The sequence below is a fragment of the Carlito syrichta genome, unplaced genomic scaffold (assembly GCF_000164805.1).
Source record: "Carlito syrichta isolate Samal-C Ts95f unplaced genomic scaffold, Tarsius_syrichta-2.0.1 Scaffold314096, whole genome shotgun sequence".
In the NCBI taxonomy this organism is placed as follows: Eukaryota; Metazoa; Chordata; class Mammalia; order Primates; family Tarsiidae; genus Carlito; species Carlito syrichta.
In genome coordinates, this window is record NW_007258192.1 from 230,656 (window position 1) to 248,986 (window position 18,331).

The following is an 18,331-nucleotide window of genomic DNA, read 5'->3' on the forward strand; positions in this document are numbered from 1 at the left end:
GGGTGGTCTTTAGAGAGTGGTGACAAATTGGAATTGTTTTAGGGGGGCAAAATTGAAGTAGTCAACTGGCACATAATAGATACTTGTTAGAAATAGTTACAGGGGAATGGGGGAGCTCTCAGATGAGTTGTGTTACAATGTTTATTGGTTAACAGTACAAAAATCGAGCCCTGCGTCGCATGGGTCGTGCGCACGAGCCTGTGCACAGCAAAACGCCCAAATAAGGAAATAAATACATAAAACTGTCAGTTTGACACTTTGACAGCTTGTCACATACTTTGACAGCTTGTCACATTATTTCTGACGCTGAATCTTGCTATTACATTTATATTACAATCAAATTACAAGCTACAGATTCCAACACTCCCTCTCAAACTGAGAGGGGCTCCAAACCAGAATGTTTCCAATCCAAAAGTGAGAGAGAAAATCCAGCCAAATGTTTCCAAAGCCAAAGATCCAAATGTCCAGAGTGAGGAAGATGGGTGAATGGTTGATGGAAGGGAGAACGAAGAAGATGGGAGGATTTACTGCTGAAGGAGAGGAAGGTTATTCTTGGAGGCCTATCTGTTTGCAAACTTCTGTGAAGATGGGCTGTGGTTGTTGCTTGGTGAAGAAGTCGGCAAGATTGTCTTGGGTCTTGATGTACTGGATATCCACTGGTCCTCCTTTAGGGTTGATCTGTTCTTTGATCCAGTGGTACTTGACATCCATGTGCTTGGTGCAGTTGTGGTGCGTTTCGTCTCTGAGGAGGCCAATTGCTGTCTGGTTGTCCTCCCATACGCGCGTGGGATGTTGCTGAGGGTGCCCTAGGTCGTTGAGCAGCCTCCTGAGGGGCACCAATTCGCGAACGGTCTCGTAGAGTGCGAACCATTCAGCGACAGAGGTGCTGGTTGCCACGCAGGCCTGCAACTTGGAACACCAATGGGTTAGTGATCCGTTGAGGAAATAGCAGAAGCCTGTGGTGGACTTTCTGGAAGGAGACTCTGCGTAGTTGCTGTCAGAGTAACCTTCTGCTATCACTCCCTCTGATCTGATGAAGGGGAAGTGAAGACTGTGATCAAGTGTGGTACGAACGTACGCCAACACTCGAATAGCCATCGCCATGTGCGCGGCAGTAGGGGCGGCCGATGCCTGGCCCAAGAAACTAAGTGCAAAAGCGAGATCGGGCCTAGTAGCCACCATGGCATACATAAGTTTACCCACAATTGTGCGGTACTGAGAGTGCTCGTGTGATCCTAGAGGAACTTGCTTCTCTGGGTGATCTATCAGTTCCTTAATGCTCCCTCTTGTCATGGGGGTGTAGGTAGGCTTGCAATCGAGCATGTTGAACTCTGTGAGGACTTGCTGGAGATAGTGGCTCTGCGCCGGGCCTTGATGTGAGAGAGGCCTACTCTGGCCTTCCTCCCCCGGGGTGAAGAGTGGGTGGGGCCAATGGGACGTGCCTACCCAGAACTTGTGCCCTCTCTATACCACGTCCAGGGAAACCTGCCTGCTCCCAGGGCCTGTCCTCCTGGTGGTGGCGTTCCCTGATGCACTCAAAAGATCCCACAGAGTCTCCTGGGTGTGGGACTGAAATTGAGCCGGGGAAGAAGGGGGCAGGTGGGGGTCAGGGGCAGGGGGCTGGGCGTGGCACGCTCCATGCCGCCAGGGTCCAAGTGGAATCTGAGAAGTCTCTGAGGTTGTTCCTAAGGTGCATTTTTCAGGGTAGAGGAATAGAGCATATCTAGCAGCTTGCTGACTTTGGCTTGATTTGTAACTTTTAATTACTTGGGGTTTGGACATATGGTGTGTGGGCCCTCACCTGTACTCTCACATGCTCCAGGTGGGCCTGGGGAGGAGACCCGCAGCCCCAGATCTCTGTCTTAGTGTTTACAAGGAAACTGAGGCAGCCCTTTCTCCAGGTGGGCTGGGAAGTTGGTGAGTCAAACTCCCCAGGCTCCTGCCGTCTGAGTCATAAGACTTGGAGACCCCAGGCCTTGGCTGGACCAAGAGTCTAGCTCATTCTTGCCCAGTGGCCCTGGGAGGGTTATTGATCTCTAGCGGTATGCCCACCTGTGAAGTGGGGATGATAATTGTATGTTCCTTGCGAAGCAGATGCAAGGATCACATGAGATCATGATGGAAGTTCCGGGTGCAGAGGCAGAGCTCAGAAAATCTTGGTGGGAACACAGTATTCTTAAAAGAAGGACTCAGGGCCGGCTGGGCTGGCAGTTTGTGGCAGGGCTGGGCCCAGCTCCCAGCTTAGCGACCCTCTCTCCCAGTTGCCTGATGTGGTCCACCCCCACCCGCCAATCGATGATTCAAGCCCTCAGCCATTTATGGCCTCATCATCTTGGCTTTATTTACTGAGAGCGTCTGCTCCTGCCCCACCCACCCACAGCTTCATCAAGGCCTGGGAGGGATGGGAAGACCGGAGGCCTGGCAGTGCCCACACCCTCCCAAGTCCCCTCATCTCACCAAGGAGGCTGCCCCACCGCTGCTGTTTGCCTCCTCTGCTAGGATGAAAGAGGAAATTGACAAGACCAGGCCAGGGGAGGGGAAGGGGCCAGCCAGGCTGACACCTCAGTCTGCAACAGAGTCGGAAGATGACCCTAGGCCCCAGGTTCCTACCCCCAGTGCCTTCTCTGCTGTTCCTTTTCCCTGCTCCTGCGTGGCCTCTGTCCCGGGGATGGGGGCCCTTCCTTCCTCATCTCCTCCGACCTCTGGGTGCTTAGGGCCAGGCCCTGATCGGGCCAATCCATGACCCACCAGCCCTCAGCTCCCTCCTCCACACCCTCCAGTCCCCCACCAGAGGGAGGTATCCTCCCCATTTCACAGATAGCGGAACCGAAGTCCAGAAAGGGTGGTGACTAAGCCCTGAAGGTCCCTGAGTGGCTTTTGGTGAGACCCCAGGCCAGGCCTGGGACACACACACACACACACACACACACGCACGCATGCTAGAAATTTCCACTCAACAGATCACAGATGCCTCTTACAGGGACAAGTCTTCCCATCTACATTTCCTTCTATCAACAAGTCAAAGGTCTGTCATGATTTCATATGAAGAGCCACTGCCATTTCTCTCTTGTTTATCACAGTGACATCTATGGACTGCCCTGGCATTCGATATAAAGTGTGCCTAGGTGGGGGTGGGGGGTGGGGGGGGTTGGGTGCACCTTCTCCGAGTTCTCACAATCTCCTGACCAGGCTGGGCCTAATCCTGGCCACACCCTCCCTCACTGCTGCCTGGTATGGCTCTCCTGCTGAACAGAGCGACTGTTCATAAGCCTCCTGCAAAGTATCCAAGTGGACAGCCCTTTACAGTTTCCAATGCACTGCCATCCATTTTCTTATTAATCCTCCCAAAAGCCCGGGGGTGGGGTGTGGAGAGAGATTATTTCCTCTACTTAACAGTAAGGAGCCAGAAACCAGAGAGGTGGAGTGATATATTCGAAGTCACATAGCTCTTGAGTGGTGGGGATGGGACTCACACCTGCTGCGGCTGAACAAATGGGTGGAGGGCTCTGTGGGGTGACATAGCCAGCTTGTCAAATGAATGAGTGAATGAGTGGATGCCTATGCCAAGTCCCTAGGGAAGGGGAGAGGCAGCTGGGGTCTGTGGGGTCACTTTCCTCTTCTCAGCCCCTGGTCTGACACCCCTTTTGTCCCAGCCTCCCCAGGCTGCCTCACTCCCTTGGCCTCTGCAGGCTCCTCAGTTAGGCTGAGGGATTTCTCAATGACAGCCTCCGCCTCTCCAGTCCACCCCTGGTGTCTGTGGGGCCCAAGGTAAGAGCATAAATGGAGGATCCCAGCATGTGCGTTCCAGACAGTCATCCCTTGGGCCTGGGGGTGAACCCCCAAAAGGATTCAACCCTTAGGAGGATGAACTCCAGAAAGAGGACTGCACTGTCCTCAGAAGCAGGTTCAGGTTCATTTGGGCAGAGGATTCTGGGGACTTGGGTACCAAGAGAATGTTCTAGAAGCATGGGCTTGGGCTCCAGAGCACATGGATCTAATAAGATGGGGAGAGACCAGGCTGGAGGAGGGCCAGAGTGGACTGTCTAAACCAACCTGAGGATGCTTCTGCACCGCCCCCCGGCCTGCCTCATACCCTGTTCTGTGGGTCTCAGGGCACTTGTCTCTGGCCAAGTCGGTCAGGAAGGCAGGCCCACTCCAGTGGCCCGTGGCTTTCCCTAGAGGGTAGCCTTGGGGACGGGGCAGGGATGGGTGGTGATGTGCCCACGTGTGTGCAGGCATGTGTGGGCATGTGGAGGGGGGGAGGAGGATGGCCAGCAGGGGGTCTTGCTCAGCCTCTCGCTCACACCGAGACAATAAATCGACAAACACTTAATCTCTCTGCAAATTGAAACGGAGCCGTAAATATCTGCTGCATCCTAGCAGCTGAGTTATGAGTCCCATTTATTAATCTCTTTAGTCCCAGGTGATGGATGGAGGCGGCGAATGGCCCGCTGGAGACTCGGAGGGGTGGGGGGAGGAGGGAGAAGTCTCGGGGCAGGGGTCTGGGGCCAGCCCTGATGGAGAAGGGATCGGAGGGGAGGCCTGGGGGGTGGGGGTGCTTCCTCCCTTTTATTCTCTGCTTCAAAGGGACCCATGAACACAGTGACTATGAGCAAGCCTCCTGCAAAGTGGAAAACCCTTTACAGTTTACAGTGCACTGCTACCCGTTCTCCTGTCAATTCTCCCTATAGCCGCAAGAGGTGGACAGGGTGACCATATTCCCTCTGCATAACAACAAGGAGACAGGACCAGAGAGGTGGAGTGAATTATCCAAGGTCACACACCTCTTGAGTGGTAGAGACTCACACCTGCTAGAGCTGCAGGGATGAGAGGCAGGGTTTGCAGTGGGAGATAGCAGGGACATGCGCGGGGGGGGGGTCCTGATTTCTTCCTTTCCCCCTTCCTCCTCTTACCTTTCCTTTCTTGCTAGAGTGCTTGGTCAGCACTGTGTGTGTGCATGTTCGTGTGTGTGTGTGTGTGTGTGTGTGTGTGTGTCTGTGTAGGAACTGGAGGAGAAAAGGTCAGAGTAGTGGAGGGACAGGAAGGGAGAACGACTGGTAAGGGCTCAGCCTGGCTCAGGTCTGTGTCCCCCCACGAGCATTTTCTTTAGAAGTCCCTCCACCATCCACCTCAGCATGCAGGGCTCAGAGCTGCAGTGGAGGGACCGTGGAGGCCTGGTGCTCCACAAGACTTCCTACCTGAGGGGCCCTGGGCCTGGGCGGGGCTTGTGAGAGTATGGTGGGTAGCACAGGTGTGCTTGGGGTGGGGGCGATGGGAGAGGAGGCTAGCCAGCCAGACAGGGGGAGTCAGTGGAGTCAGGGACTTCAAGACTGACATGTGCTGCGGGAGGGATGGGGAAGCAGGTGTTTTGGGAATGGGTTTGGTGGTTTGTGTGGCGTGGCCTGAAGGGGACACTGAGTCAGGCATCTGTGTGGAGGCTGCTGAGGTGGTACCGGATGGCTCTGCTCTCTCTGGTTCTCTCTGTTTCTCGTGTTTTCTCTGCCTCTTGGGGTTTCTAAGGATCTGGGTCCCAGAAGGGACTTGCCCTCTCGGGCTGGGTGGTCTGGCTCCCACGTTGGGCTTGGTGCTCCTCCTGCTTGTAGGGGCCAACTCTAGGCCTTCAGACTTTGTGATGCCACCCCTCTCATGTTCCTGCTACTTGTAGCTGCCGATGGGGGCGGTGTCCAGGGAGCCTTGGGTCCCCTCTGGTGACAACTGCCAGCAGCTGTAGGAGACTTGGTTCAGGGCATGCCACCTGCCACCAGATGGTGCTGAGGGAGCAGAGGCCAGTCTGAGCCTCCAGCTGATCCAGGCTGTAGGCAGTCCAGGGTGTGGACCTGGGGCAGGATGGAGGCTCCAGCCACAGTGCAGGGGCCCCAGGGGACTTGAGAACATCTGTTCTAGCCTCCTCCGCTGACCGAGGCAGAAACAGGGGCCAGAGAGGGGAAGGGAGTTCAAGGTCACTTCAAGGAGCTGGGAGAGCTGGGAGGGAGGGCAGGGAAGGCATCGGTTAGACAGATGTGCCCTGTGGCTGTGGCTACTGGAAGGGGCAGGGGGGTGGTATCCTCCAGTGGGGTGGACCTGGAGCAGAGGAGTGTTCTGAGCCATGTGGGGGGACCCCATCCAGGTGTGCCTGGGACTGTCTCTGGGTCCTGAGCAAACAGGGATGACTGGTCACCCCAGAAAAACATGAAGGACCTGGTTTGTGCATCTCTGTGGCATGGCAGGTCCCTGTTTCTGGAGGCCCCTCCCTGTCCTCTTTGATCTTGAGGGCAGGCAGGGTAGGGTAAGCCACACTCCTGGGTTACAGATGGAGAAATCAAGGCATAGGAACACCAAGTGCTCCCAGCACCCTGGGAAGGGGCAGAGCAGCAGTTCTCAGTCTTCCTGGGAGGGGAGGGGCCTCCGAGCTCCCCACCCCACTGCGGTGGAACTTAGGAGAGGCCACAACTTCTCTGGCCTGCCTTCTTCTCTGCACCCACACAGTGGGACCCTCCCAGCTGAAGTCAGTCGAACACCTTTAGGAGGAAGGTAAGTGGGGTGGGGGCAGCTGGGGAGTGGACTTAAATCGAGGGATCAGGGTGGGATCCTGCCAGGGTCCAGCAGACTCAAGGAAGGAAGAGAAACAAAAGCCTGTGCTGAGATGGGTGGGGCGCAGGGGGCCAGGGAGACAGGTGGAGGGCGGGGGGAGGTTTTCAAAGAGAGAATGAAAGAGATGAGTTATTCCAGTGCTCGAGGTTGGAAAAACTCCACTGAATCTTTTAACAACACTTGTCAATTATTCATCTCCTGGTATGAGGGCCCGCTGGTCTGCCACAAATCTCCTCTGAGCAAGGCAGAGGGAAGGAGGGGAGCAGAGGAGTCAGGGAGAGAGAAAGAGATAGATTGAGAGAGACAGAGAGACATACAGAGGGAGGGAGAGACAGGGAGAGAGAGACAGAGGTGGTGTGTGTGTGTGTGTGTGTATGTGTGTGTGTGAGAGAGAGAGAGAGAGAGAGAGAGAGAGAGAGAAGGAAGGAGACAGAGTGGAAGGGAGCGACCCTGTGCTTGAATTTCTGCGCTGAAAACAACACTGAATGTGCACTTCTTGAATGGTGACTGATCCCCTCTGCCTTTGTTTATCCAAAGCTTAGCCCACATCCAGGAAGCCTTCCTTCTCTCTCCTGTTCCTTCCCCCTTTTCTCTCTCTCCTTCTCTCCTCTTCCTCCTCCTCTCATCTTCTTCTTTTCTTTCTTTCTCTTTCTCTCCTCACCCCCATTTACTAAGGGCCGACTAGGTGTGCCCAACAAGACTGTGTATTTATGTGAGAAGACACCTTGACCCAACCGTGCCCCTCTGATTGTTCATTCCTCACCAGATACTCACTGTGCACCTACTCTGTGCCACTAAATACCTCCCGGGGTATGGCCCTCTCCTGTGTACTGGAAAATTTCGAGAGCTGGGGGCCTTGGCCTCTTCTCCCACCACCTCCTCCCCAGCCCTGGTTAGACACGGGGTGGGCATATGGCAGGGTGGGTCATCCTGGCTTTCTGACAGGTGGTGGCGTGGCAGGTGTTTGAGAAGCCTGTGTGGTGGATGTGGGCCTGTCTAGAGGCAACACGGAGCACCTCAGCATCACTGCTCCCTATCTGGTGCCAGGAGAAATGGTCCAGCTTGGTGTGAGGTGGGCTCAGAGTATCTGGAGGGTGGAGGAGAAATGCTTGCAGATTGTTTAATGTCTGGAGAGTCACCATGTTCAGGGTGGCCTTTAACACTCACTTAAAAACCTACCTCTTCCAAAAGGCTTCCTGAGCTGCTCAAAGGGAAGTAAGAGCTTCCTCTTCCTCTGCCTGAGGCCCTCCACCTGACCAAGACCACACCCTTGACCTTGACCTCAGTGGACCCACTCAGGACCTGAGCGTTGCACCATGGTGACATAATGGCACTGGAAATTTCTGTGTCAAAATCAGGTATCCCAAACTGGGAAGATATGGCTGGGTTGCAACCCAGGAATGAAGATGGGTCAAAGGGCACACTTGGGGTAGGGAGCCCCCATGGGCTGGGTGGGCTGTGGGGTGGGACCGGCAGGTGAGGGGAACAGCAGGGAGCACTCGTACAGGAAGGCACTGACCCATCCCCTCCGCTCCCCCTCCATCCCCAAGATTCTTCTTTCTCCAGAAAATGTCCAATTTCCTATTCAGCTAAAGGAAACTCCAAAGGGAATCTCAGACAAAATTGCTTCTGGGGCTCTGGGGAATGCATGACAAGCCTAGCCACAGACAAACACACTCCAGAAATCGGGTGACACTAAGAGGCTCAGTTGGACACAGGGGCTGAGAGCCAAGAGAGGCAGTCATGGTTTGGCCGTGGTACAAGCACTGCCCTGTCTCTGGGGTCCATGCTTCCCCTGGCTCTGCAGCTGGTGGCCACGCCCTGACCACAGGTCCAAGAGTCACACACCCAGTGACCACGCTGCTGCTACCTCATGTGGCCCAGGGCTACTAAAGAGTTCTTGATGGCCTTGTGCCTTTGCCCACGGGGCACACACTGTGCTCCGTGCTCACTGCTGGGCTGCACCTCCTGCAGTGTGATGCATGTGATACCATCCCATGACTCAGTGGCTCAGGCCTATTGTTATGCAACGACACCCCACTGCTCCATAGCCTGTTCTCTGGCTTGTCACAGTGCCCCTTGGTCGCTTGAGTTCATCCATCACTATGTAATTTTGTTTGGTTGCTACGGAACAGGGACCACGGCTGCATGGCTGCCTGTGCCTGTCACAGCTGTGCACCATTGCTACCCACTTGTGTCCTGTTGCTCGTGACTGGGCTCTCCTGGTCACGTGAGTGTGTGTGTCTGGGTCCTGCCCTGATTGAGCTGGGTTCTGGCTCTTCCAGTGGGTAGGAGCTGGCCCTGGGGACTAGGTCTCCAGGACACAACTAGGATGATGTGCCAGAGGTGGGAAGAGCCAGCCTGGTAAACCTGAGGTGACTAAGAGAGAAAGCAAGAGCGAGAGAGAGGAATGATGAGTTGGGGAACTGAGCCAGGGAGAGTAAACCGGTACCAGGAGCCAGGAGCCAGGAGGCACAGGATGGACCTGGTTGTAAGGGGGAGGGCAGGCCCACTGCCCTGAATGCCCTGTGAGTGTCTGAAGGACCCAACGGTGCCAGGTGCTTCCTTGACTATATGCAAGGCAGCATGGGTTAGCCAAGTCAGAAAGGCTCGGGCAGGTGTTGCTCTATCCCTCGCCACCTTAAGCCACCCTTTGTAAAATGGGGAGATCAGCCAAGATACTTTTGAAGGAAGGTTCCTTCAGATGCTCTCACTATCCAGAAAGGGTTCTATTCTGCTTTCCAGCAAGCATTTACCAACATCCTTTTTTTTTTGAGTTGGAGTCTCACTCTGTCGCCCAGACTGAAGTGCAGTGGCCGCTCCCGGCCACCGCAGCCTCGGCCTGCTGGGCTCCGGCGATCCTTCCGCCTCAGCCTTCCAAGTAGCTGGAACTACAGGCATGCGCTACCACGCCCGGCTCATTTTTTTTGATTTATTGTAGAGATGAGGTCTCGCTGCCCAGGCGGGTCTCGAACCCGCGGGCTCAGGCAATCACTCACCTCAGCCTCCCAAAGGCGGGGGATTATAGGCTGAGCCACCGAGCCCGGCTTACCAACATCCTTCTTGGGCACAGGCAGGGCCCTAGATCCAGAGACGAAGAAGTTATTGCACTCTTTGGTTCAAGGGTGGATGGTGGTGGCCAAGCAGAACTCCCCCAACAGCAGGACAAACACCAGTCCTTGGGACCTCACCTGGTGTCCAGCAGGAGGGAGGGGAGAGGTGCAAGGGGCTTTTCTCTAGGTGAGAAGACCACTGATGGGCGTGCCAGAGTCCCTGGGGTGGTCTCAAACTCCTGACCTCAAGCAATCTTCCTGCCTCAGCCTCCTGAGTAGCTGGGACTACAGATGTGCACCACCACATCCAGCTAATTTATTTCTTGTTTGTAGAGATGAGGTCTCACTATGTTGCCCAGGCTGGCCTCGAACTCCTGGCCTCAACAATCTTCCCGACTCAGCCTCCCAAGCGCTGGGGTTACAGGTATGAACCACCACGCCCACCGCAACTTTTGCTTTTCTAAGTTAAAACAAATCTCCTGGGGGGCTTCCCATTACCTGCTGGTCAGGCTCCTGAGGAAGTTCTGAGTCGATGACCACACGGGTAATGGAGCCCTGGCTTGCAAGTGTCATATGGGTTTGTTTAGGAAGAAATTACACAGAAGCGCCACTCAAAAGGCTAAGAGTCTAAAAGGAGGAAGCCACAGCTTCCCACCATCGTCTCTGGGGCAACTCACACACAGAGTAGCCTGGGAGGGCTACTTGCCACCAGAGGTGTGAACTTGTCCCATGGGTGGCAGTCGAGCCCCCTTGCCCCAGTCACCGCTCAAAAGACACTGACCTTGTCACGGGATGTCTCAGGCCTAGGCAGTTCCTCTTCTGCTCCCGGAGAGGTGGACGTACTGGAGTCCACTGAGGAATTGGCTGTGGCCTCGGACCAGGACTCGCAGATGGCTCCCAGCTTCTCATCTAGGATCTTGGGGTCCAGGGTGGGCAGAGCCTTGCTATTGTTTGGTGTCAGGAAGCCTTCTGGCCTCTGAAAAGAGAAGGTGCAGGGAAACTTGGACAGGTCCCTCCACCATGGGCAGGGCGCACTGTCCACATCCAAGCTTCCCCTCCCGCCAGCCCTGGACACCTCCTCCTGCCACCCATGCTTGCTGGGCCCCAGTAGCATGGTCCTTGCTGTTCCTCCAAGTCAAGCTCATTCCTGCCTCAGGGCCTTGGCTCTTGCTGTTTTCTATCTGGAGATCTCAGCCCAGACGTGATCTCAGAGAGCCCCTGCCCTTCGAGAAAGAGACCACACTATCTTAAGTAACCTGGCTTCCAATACGCTTTCTGTTCATATTATCTCATGTGACTCCATTCATAGGACTTACTTCACAAGAAAATGAACTCCAAAAAATGGGTTTACTTATTAGCGGCCACTGTCTTCCAGTGGCCACACTGGGATGTGAGTCCCAGGTGAGCTGGGACCTTGTTTAGCCATCGTGTCTGGTTCATTGTAGGTGCTTGATAAACATTTGTTGAGCTGGGCATGGTGGCTCATGCTTGTAATTCTAGCACTTTGGGAGACTGAGGCCAAGGGATTGCCTGAGCCCAGGAGTTCAAGACCAGCCTGGCCAATATAGTGAGACTTCATCTCTACAAAAAATAAAAATAAAAAAAGTTAGCTGGGCATGGTGGCATACGCCCATAGTTTCAGTTACTCTGGGGGCTGAGGTGGAAGGATCACCTGAGCCCAGGAGGTTGAGGCTGTCATGAGCCATGATCCTGCCACTCACTCCAGCCTGGGTGACAGAGTGAGACCTGACTCCAAATAATTAGCTAATCAACTAACTATCTAAATACATAAATAAACAAATATGGTGTGGTGGCTCATGTCTGTCATCCCAGTACTTTGGGAGGCTGAGGCAAGAGGATTGCCTGAGCCCACACATTCGAGACCAGTCTGGACAACATGGCGAGACCTTGTCTCCATAATAAATAAAAAAAATTAGCTGGGCGTGGTGGTGCACACCTGTAGTTACAGCTACTTGGAAGGCTGAGGTGGAAGGATTGCCTGAGCCCAGTGGGTAGAGGCTGCAGTGGCTGTGAGCATGACACTGCACTCCAGCCTAGGTGACAGTGAGACTCTGACTCAAAAAAAAAAAAAGAAAGAAAGAATGAATGAATGATATCATCTCTGCCACCCCTCTTCTGATGCAGTAGCAATAGTTTCTAAAATCCTGTACTCTCTGGACACCCTTTGCTGTGCAGACATTTTCCATTTCATCTTGGCTGGCCTCCTGTCTTATCACCCGTTAAGCAGTTCCTTTTTTCTGTGTCCTCTGAGGCACCTCTGACTCCTTCCCTGTTCTAACTTCTTCCTGTTTGCCTTCTTCCTTGACATAACTATCACTCTCACCTCTGTGTGTCTAAATCTGACCCCACCTGAATGCCAGTCCCACTCTCCCCAAAGTCTCACTGCCTCAGCTTGCACTTGTTTGTGGCTTCTCTAGGTTCTTCCGACCCAGCAATCAGCTATCTGTGTTTTCACTCTGCTCTCCAATTCCAGACATGCCTGCTATTTTTGTCTTTTTCCCACACAACTTGAAGTTCCCTGGGCTCATAGACATGTCTATGGCCCCTCAGGGGAGAGGTTTCTTAAAAACTCTGCTAGTAATCCATGGTTATCCCTGAAATGTGCCCATTGTTCAAAGAATTGTGCAGTCTCAGGGGTTGTGGGGACCCCAAAAGGGAGACAGGCCCATCTGCACCAGTTGCTGGTCACAAACAGGCAAATTATTCTACTATCTGGAGTGTTGTGCTGGAAGTAAACAGAGCAGCGGGCATAGTGCCAATGAGGACAGATGTACTTGGGGCTAGAGGTGACCCTGAGCACCCTAAGTGAGGAGGCATGCAGGCAGGGCTCTCTTTAATTGGGTGCTCTCCACAGAAGTCCACATGTACAAACTGGCTGAATCCGGGACGAGGACCCTTCACTGTGCCACTGAGCTTCTTTAAGTAATTATTCCTCTATGCTCTTTTCCAGTAACATTTGGTGTATAGAAATTCACTCACACAAAACTTCTTCAGGCTGTTGAGTAAGGGACAGGTGCACAAGGACACAGGGGCATGCAGTCCAGTCCGGGCCTCATTCCTCCCACCCATGCCAAATTGGTATGAAGATAGATTCTTCCAGAGAGAAGGCAGCTATGACAAGACTCTTGAGATAGGACACGTGCAACACTGGGTGGCCCTGAGGCTGATGTTGGCAGCTCCTTCTGCACCTCATAACCAAGGCTTCAGGACTGTGTTACTTGTAGGCATCAGCCTGGCTGTCTCCCTCAGCCCCTAACCCACTCCTCTTGGGAACTGTGGTTCAGGGAGGACAGGAGGCTCCCCACAATGTGAAGACACCTGGTGTGGCATCTGAGTCAGATGGTGTGGGCTCTTCTGGTTGTGTCTAGATAGAAAAAAGCATCACATCTGTCCCCAGCTCAGAACAGCTGAACACCAGATGGGGTGCAGAGGGAAAGCTACAAAATGTGGATTGGATGAATGGGTGGATGGACGGATAGATAAATGAGTGGATGGATGAATGGAAGGAAGGAAGGAAGGATGGATGGATGAATGGAAGGATGGATGAATGGATGGATGGATGGATGAATCGATGGATGGATGGATGAATGAACAGATGGATGGATGGATGGAAGGATGGATGGCTAGATGGATGGATGGATGGACAGATGGAATGAGTGAATGGACAGATGGACAGACAGATGGATGAATGGATGGATGGATGGATGGATGGATGCAGGAGGGTATGAAGAAAGGAATAGCTGCAGGGCAGAGACCACCTCCCCATTGACCAGGTGGCCCCTGGGGTTGGGATGCAATGCTGATTCCGGACCCGTAATGACATTTCTCCTCATTTCCAGGCAGAAAGCCAATCTCGATGCCCTGGATTTCATAGACTGCCGCCTAATCCAGTTAGGGGAGGAAGTGGAAGTAATGAAATCAAGGGAGAGGTCTCCAGAGGTGCCCCCATCAACGCCGAGAGCAAGGACAATTGCTGAGGGAGCCCCTCCCCCACAGCCTGTCTCTTTGTTGGCCACCCAGCACCAGCTGGATCAACCCAAGGACCCAGAGCTGGTATTTACTGAGCCCCTGGTCAGAGCTGGGCACTCAGTGGGTATTTCATGGGGATTCTGAAATCTACTATGTATAATTCATTTAATGAAATCACAAGACTAAAATAAAGATAAGACCAACCCCTCCAGATAAGAGCCTTTTCCCTTCTCCCTGCCAGCTCCCCTGCCACCTTTTGTGGGCGGGGCTATTCTGAGACAGGGGAGGGGGCAGAGCATCTGTGGACTTTAAGCCTGCTCTGTTCATCCTTCCCCCTTTGCTCTTCCTCTAGTCCCTGCCATACTCAGTGGTTGGGCTCTGCCCTGTCCTACTCCAGGTGGCCCTGGATCTGCTCCCACAGATGATCATGCCCAAGCCTCCCCACCCTACAGGTCTCCACCCACATTCCCGTGCCTGCCGCATTCATCCCCTGCCCAGATCCATCCTGGCCCTGGGCTTGGAGGCAAGGTGGGTAGGTGACCTCTAAACAGTGCCAGCCCTGTAGGGGAGGCCAGAGGCAGTTGCTTTTGTCATGTCAGGTGTGGGACCCCCAAGAGTCTACACTCTCTCTAATAGTTCCCTTTCTTTAGGGCCAGCATTGCCTTGTGACTCCCAGCTTCAGCCGGTCCACACGTTGGGGAGAGAATTATGCCCCAGTCTCTTCACTCCTTAAGGAAGGGAGTTTGTCTGAGCCGATGGGGGGGGCAGGCTGCTGGAGGTGGTGGGCCAGGGTGGAGGATGGGGAGGGGGTGGAGGCTTGGGTACAACCCCTTTCTCAACGCAGCCTTTTCCTCTCTCTCCCCCTTCCTCCAGGTGGGGTGGGGGCTTCTGGCCCACCCCACCGCCCTGCCTGTTTGCTCTGCTATTTGGCAAGCCTGCCCTGCCTGCTGGGGCAGCTTGGGGCTGACAAGTGGCCTCAGCTTCATGGCTCCGTGGTTGCAGTGTGTCCTGCTTCATTAGGACTGTAATTGGAGACCGACTTTGAAAGCCCCAAGCGATGCGCAACCACGCACTATTTCAGACCAGCATCCAGCCCTGCCCCCACTCCCTGCACTGCTGCAGCTGCCCCCCATACACGTGGGTGCCGTGGATGGGGAAGACACTCTTCCTCACACCTCCCAGCCCTCACGGTTGAAACAGACCAGGCCAATGACATCACAGGCCTCAGCCTTCTTGGTTCACCTGTCTTCCTCCTCCCCTCAGCATCCTTGGCCTCCCTTCTGCCCACTCCGCCCCCAGATCCCGGATCATGCAAAATGCAGCAGTTCAGCCGGCCCGGCAATTACAGCCTCGCCGGGATGCAGCTGCTGTCCCTGGTGCTGAAAGCGCCAGCCTTAGGCCCGCCTGCCTCTCGCCCCGCCCCAGTCTTCTCGCTGGAGCGCACATGCTCTTAATTCAATTAGCTGGCCCTGAACCCTCCCCAGGGAGCCTGGAGCGGAAGCTGACAAATTCTGTTTAACAAAGACATTTGTCCCTCGCCCCGCTGGCTTTGGGCTCTGCCCGCCTGTATCCTGCTCATTAGGTATCTAACAAAGTGCATCCCAAGAAATCTGTTCCCAATCGCTAGTAATTCAGGAGGCCTGATGCAATTTTCTCCCTGATAAGGGTGTCTCGCCCGCTGGCAAGCGCCATAATGAGCCCTGCGCGCTGCGGCCCCCGATCAGTCACCGCTCTGTCATTTCCTGTGGCCTCGGTTGTAGGTTCTTATCTCTTCAGCTGTAGGTAAGGCTCAGACAACAGAGCCCTTCAGGAGTGCTGGCCACCCTGCACAGGATGGGCCTCAATCATGGCCTCCATGGGCTTGCAGCTGCGGAGGGGTTTGAAGCTCTGGGCCTGACTCCCAGCCAAGAAGGGCCTGGTGTTCATTGTTGACGGGGCCCTGATTCAGTTCTCAGGGAATGATGTCAGAGGGTTAATTCAAGAGCAAGCTGTGATGTCAGGGGAGGGAATCAGCAATAAAATTTTTTAAAAAAATTCTGTCATGCATTTTAGAATTAAATAGGGTCTTTTCTGTGGCACAGAGCTCAGACTGGGGCTTCCTTTTATTAGCCTGAAACCTGCTCTTCCTGCATTTAATATTTCTCCTTGGACTCTGCCTACCCACATCCAGAGAAAAGGTTCCAACATAGATCAGGTCGCATCCTACTGGTGCTCGAAGACCTTCCTTGGCTTCCCACCAAACCCTGTATCCTGGCACCCAGCACCCCACAATCGAGGCCCCATCAAGTTCTCTGTCCACTAGAGTTCCCAGCTGTCATGTGATCCTGACACTGTCATGTCTCCATGTCTTTGCACATGGGTGTCCCTTTGCCTGCAGCATCCTTGTCTTGCCAATGTCCAAGTCACTATTTGGGGCAGAGCTCCCTTGATCCCTGTGTGCTCAGTGTAGCGACCTCAACCAGGATGCTTAGTAAGGTGGCTGGTTGTGAGCTGCTGGAGTGCTTTCCTTCTTGGCAGGGTTAGGAATCTCATAAATGGTTAATGAATTCATGACTGAATGACCTTGGCTGGGGCAGGGGTATATCTGGTTTGGCTGAAGGGAGGTCTAGGCTAAGGTGGTTGGGCTTTCAGATGGAGAATCCCAAGGCCAACTCCAACTTCCTAAGAAACTTGGTCTGGGCTAGGCATGGTAATCCATGTTTGTAATTCCAGTACTTTGGGAGGCCAAGGCAGGAGGATCACTTGAGCCCAGGAGTTCCAGACCAGCCTGGAAAACATAATGAAACCTCATTTCCACAAAAAATTAAAAAAAAAAATCCAGGTGTGATGGCACATGCCTGTAGTCCCAGCTACTTGGGAGGCTGAGGTGGAAGGATCACCTGAGCTTAAGAGGTCAAGGCTGTGATGAGCTGTGATCATGCCACTGCATTCCAGTCTGGGACAGAGTGAGACCGCTACTCAAAAAAAAAAAAAAATTGGTTTGGAAGCTTCTGCCATGTTTCTATTCCTTCTCTTCCCCTCTTCAATCTACCAATTATGCACCGGGCTTACAAGGAGAGCAGAGCAGGGGTGGGAGGGTCCGAGTATCCAGCTTCCTCCACTGTCCCATCCTGTCTTACTACACTCAGTCTGGGAGCCACAGGCTCACATTCTCAAGGTCAAACAGGGTCCTGTGGTTGGCAGGGCACCTGAGGTGACTTCCTCGGACCTCCTGGATTACTAGCAACTGGAGGCCAGAGGGGTCTGAGTCGTACCCTGCCCACTTGGCCTCCAGGGCCAGGAAGTGGGTCTTCACTCCCTCCATCTCCTCCACAGCCCCCAGCCCAGGGCAGGGTACCCTGGGACCTCAGCAAATCTGGCCCCTGGAGAGATGATTGTCTGTCCCCGCCCCATTTCTTTATTCTCTAAAAACTGTGGTGAGACTCAAAGTAGTGCTGATGATGCTCATCTTTAGCACTTGACAAGGTGTCCTGACATCTTATGGACGTGAAGCTGGCGGGGCAGCTGTCCCAAGGGGAGGTGCTGAGTGACAGATCAGCCAGGCTCCCTCGCCCCCTCCCTGAGGAGCCCTGTCCTCTGTCAGCAACTCCAGTGAGCGACACAAGAGGTCCCTTTACTGAGTCTGCAGGACACCGTGCTGGGCCACTGCACCTGTGCGCTCACCCCATTTTCATGACCTTTGACCAGTAGGGCTGACAACCCCCTTTTATGGATGAGGAAAGTGAAGCCCAAGCTGGGAAGATCAGATGGAAGATCCAGGCCCAAGGACATACACTGTTCATGTCATAGCACTGAAAGTGTCCTGGCCACAGCCATGGGTGACAGGGAGCTTGGGGTGGGGTAGATGGAGGTGGGACTGTGTGTTGCAAGACAAAGTCAGGGCCTGAATGATCCAGTCCTCGAAGATGGGCTGAGAGGAAGAAGGGGACATGTCTCAGGGAGGAGAAACCCTGTCCAAGTTCAACATCACACTGCAGGGGGAAGGTGCAGACACACTGCCTTATGATGTACCCGTTGGACTCTGACTCTAGTGCTCACTCCCTGCTTTCGGGAGTCCTTACATGGAACTGAAATGAGGCTTTCACTGCACCAACGGGAGAGTGTGTTCAGGGAGATAGGGTGACCGTCCCATTTACCCCACCAGTGCTGCTCGAGCCCCAGTCTTGGGGACACTTTAGGAGGAGTGTTGTCAAGAGGAGACAGCAGCAGATTGAGAATCAGAAAGCAAGTGTGACCATGCACAGGCAAAGAAAGGAGAGAGGGCTCAGGCTGAAGGGAGCTGTGCAAGGTTAGGAAATGACTGACTTCTCCAAAACTACCTTCAGAGGGGGGAAAGTAGAACCGGGAAAGGGAGGCCAGACAGGACTTCCTGAGCAGTCATGAGAAGTGACTAAGTCAGTCTGTTAACTCCTCTGGGTGTGTTTCGAGGGAGTGTCTGAGTCTCCCTCTCTGAGGTAGGGAGCATGGGAGGCGTTGCATGTTTGCCAAGAGACTGGGGGGACCACTGTTGTCCCCAAGGCACAGAGCACTGTGGAGAGGAGGGGATTCAGGTATTGTGAAAAACAGCCAGGAGCCTCTTAAGATGGGATGGCCAGCCCTGACCCCACACGGAGCAACTGCGATAGAGGAGGGGGCTGGGCTGGCCCTGGGAAGCCCAGGCTCTCCTGTCTCTCCAGCCCCACCCCCCCACCCCCAGT

General features: G+C 54.1%; 1 protein-coding gene across 1 annotated transcript in view; it reads right to left on the reverse strand.

The window, feature by feature from the left end:
• The window catches only part of CCDC33 (coiled-coil domain containing 33), a 115,128-nt gene that overhangs the window by 25,840 nt on the left and 70,957 nt on the right, over window positions 1-18,331 (reverse strand). Inside the window, exon 12 of the mRNA XM_008071032.1 lies at window positions 10,426-10,620. Within this exon, the coding sequence (XP_008069223.1) occupies window positions 10,426-10,620 (195 nt within the window). The remainder of the gene's footprint in view (window positions 1-10,425; window positions 10,621-18,331) is intronic.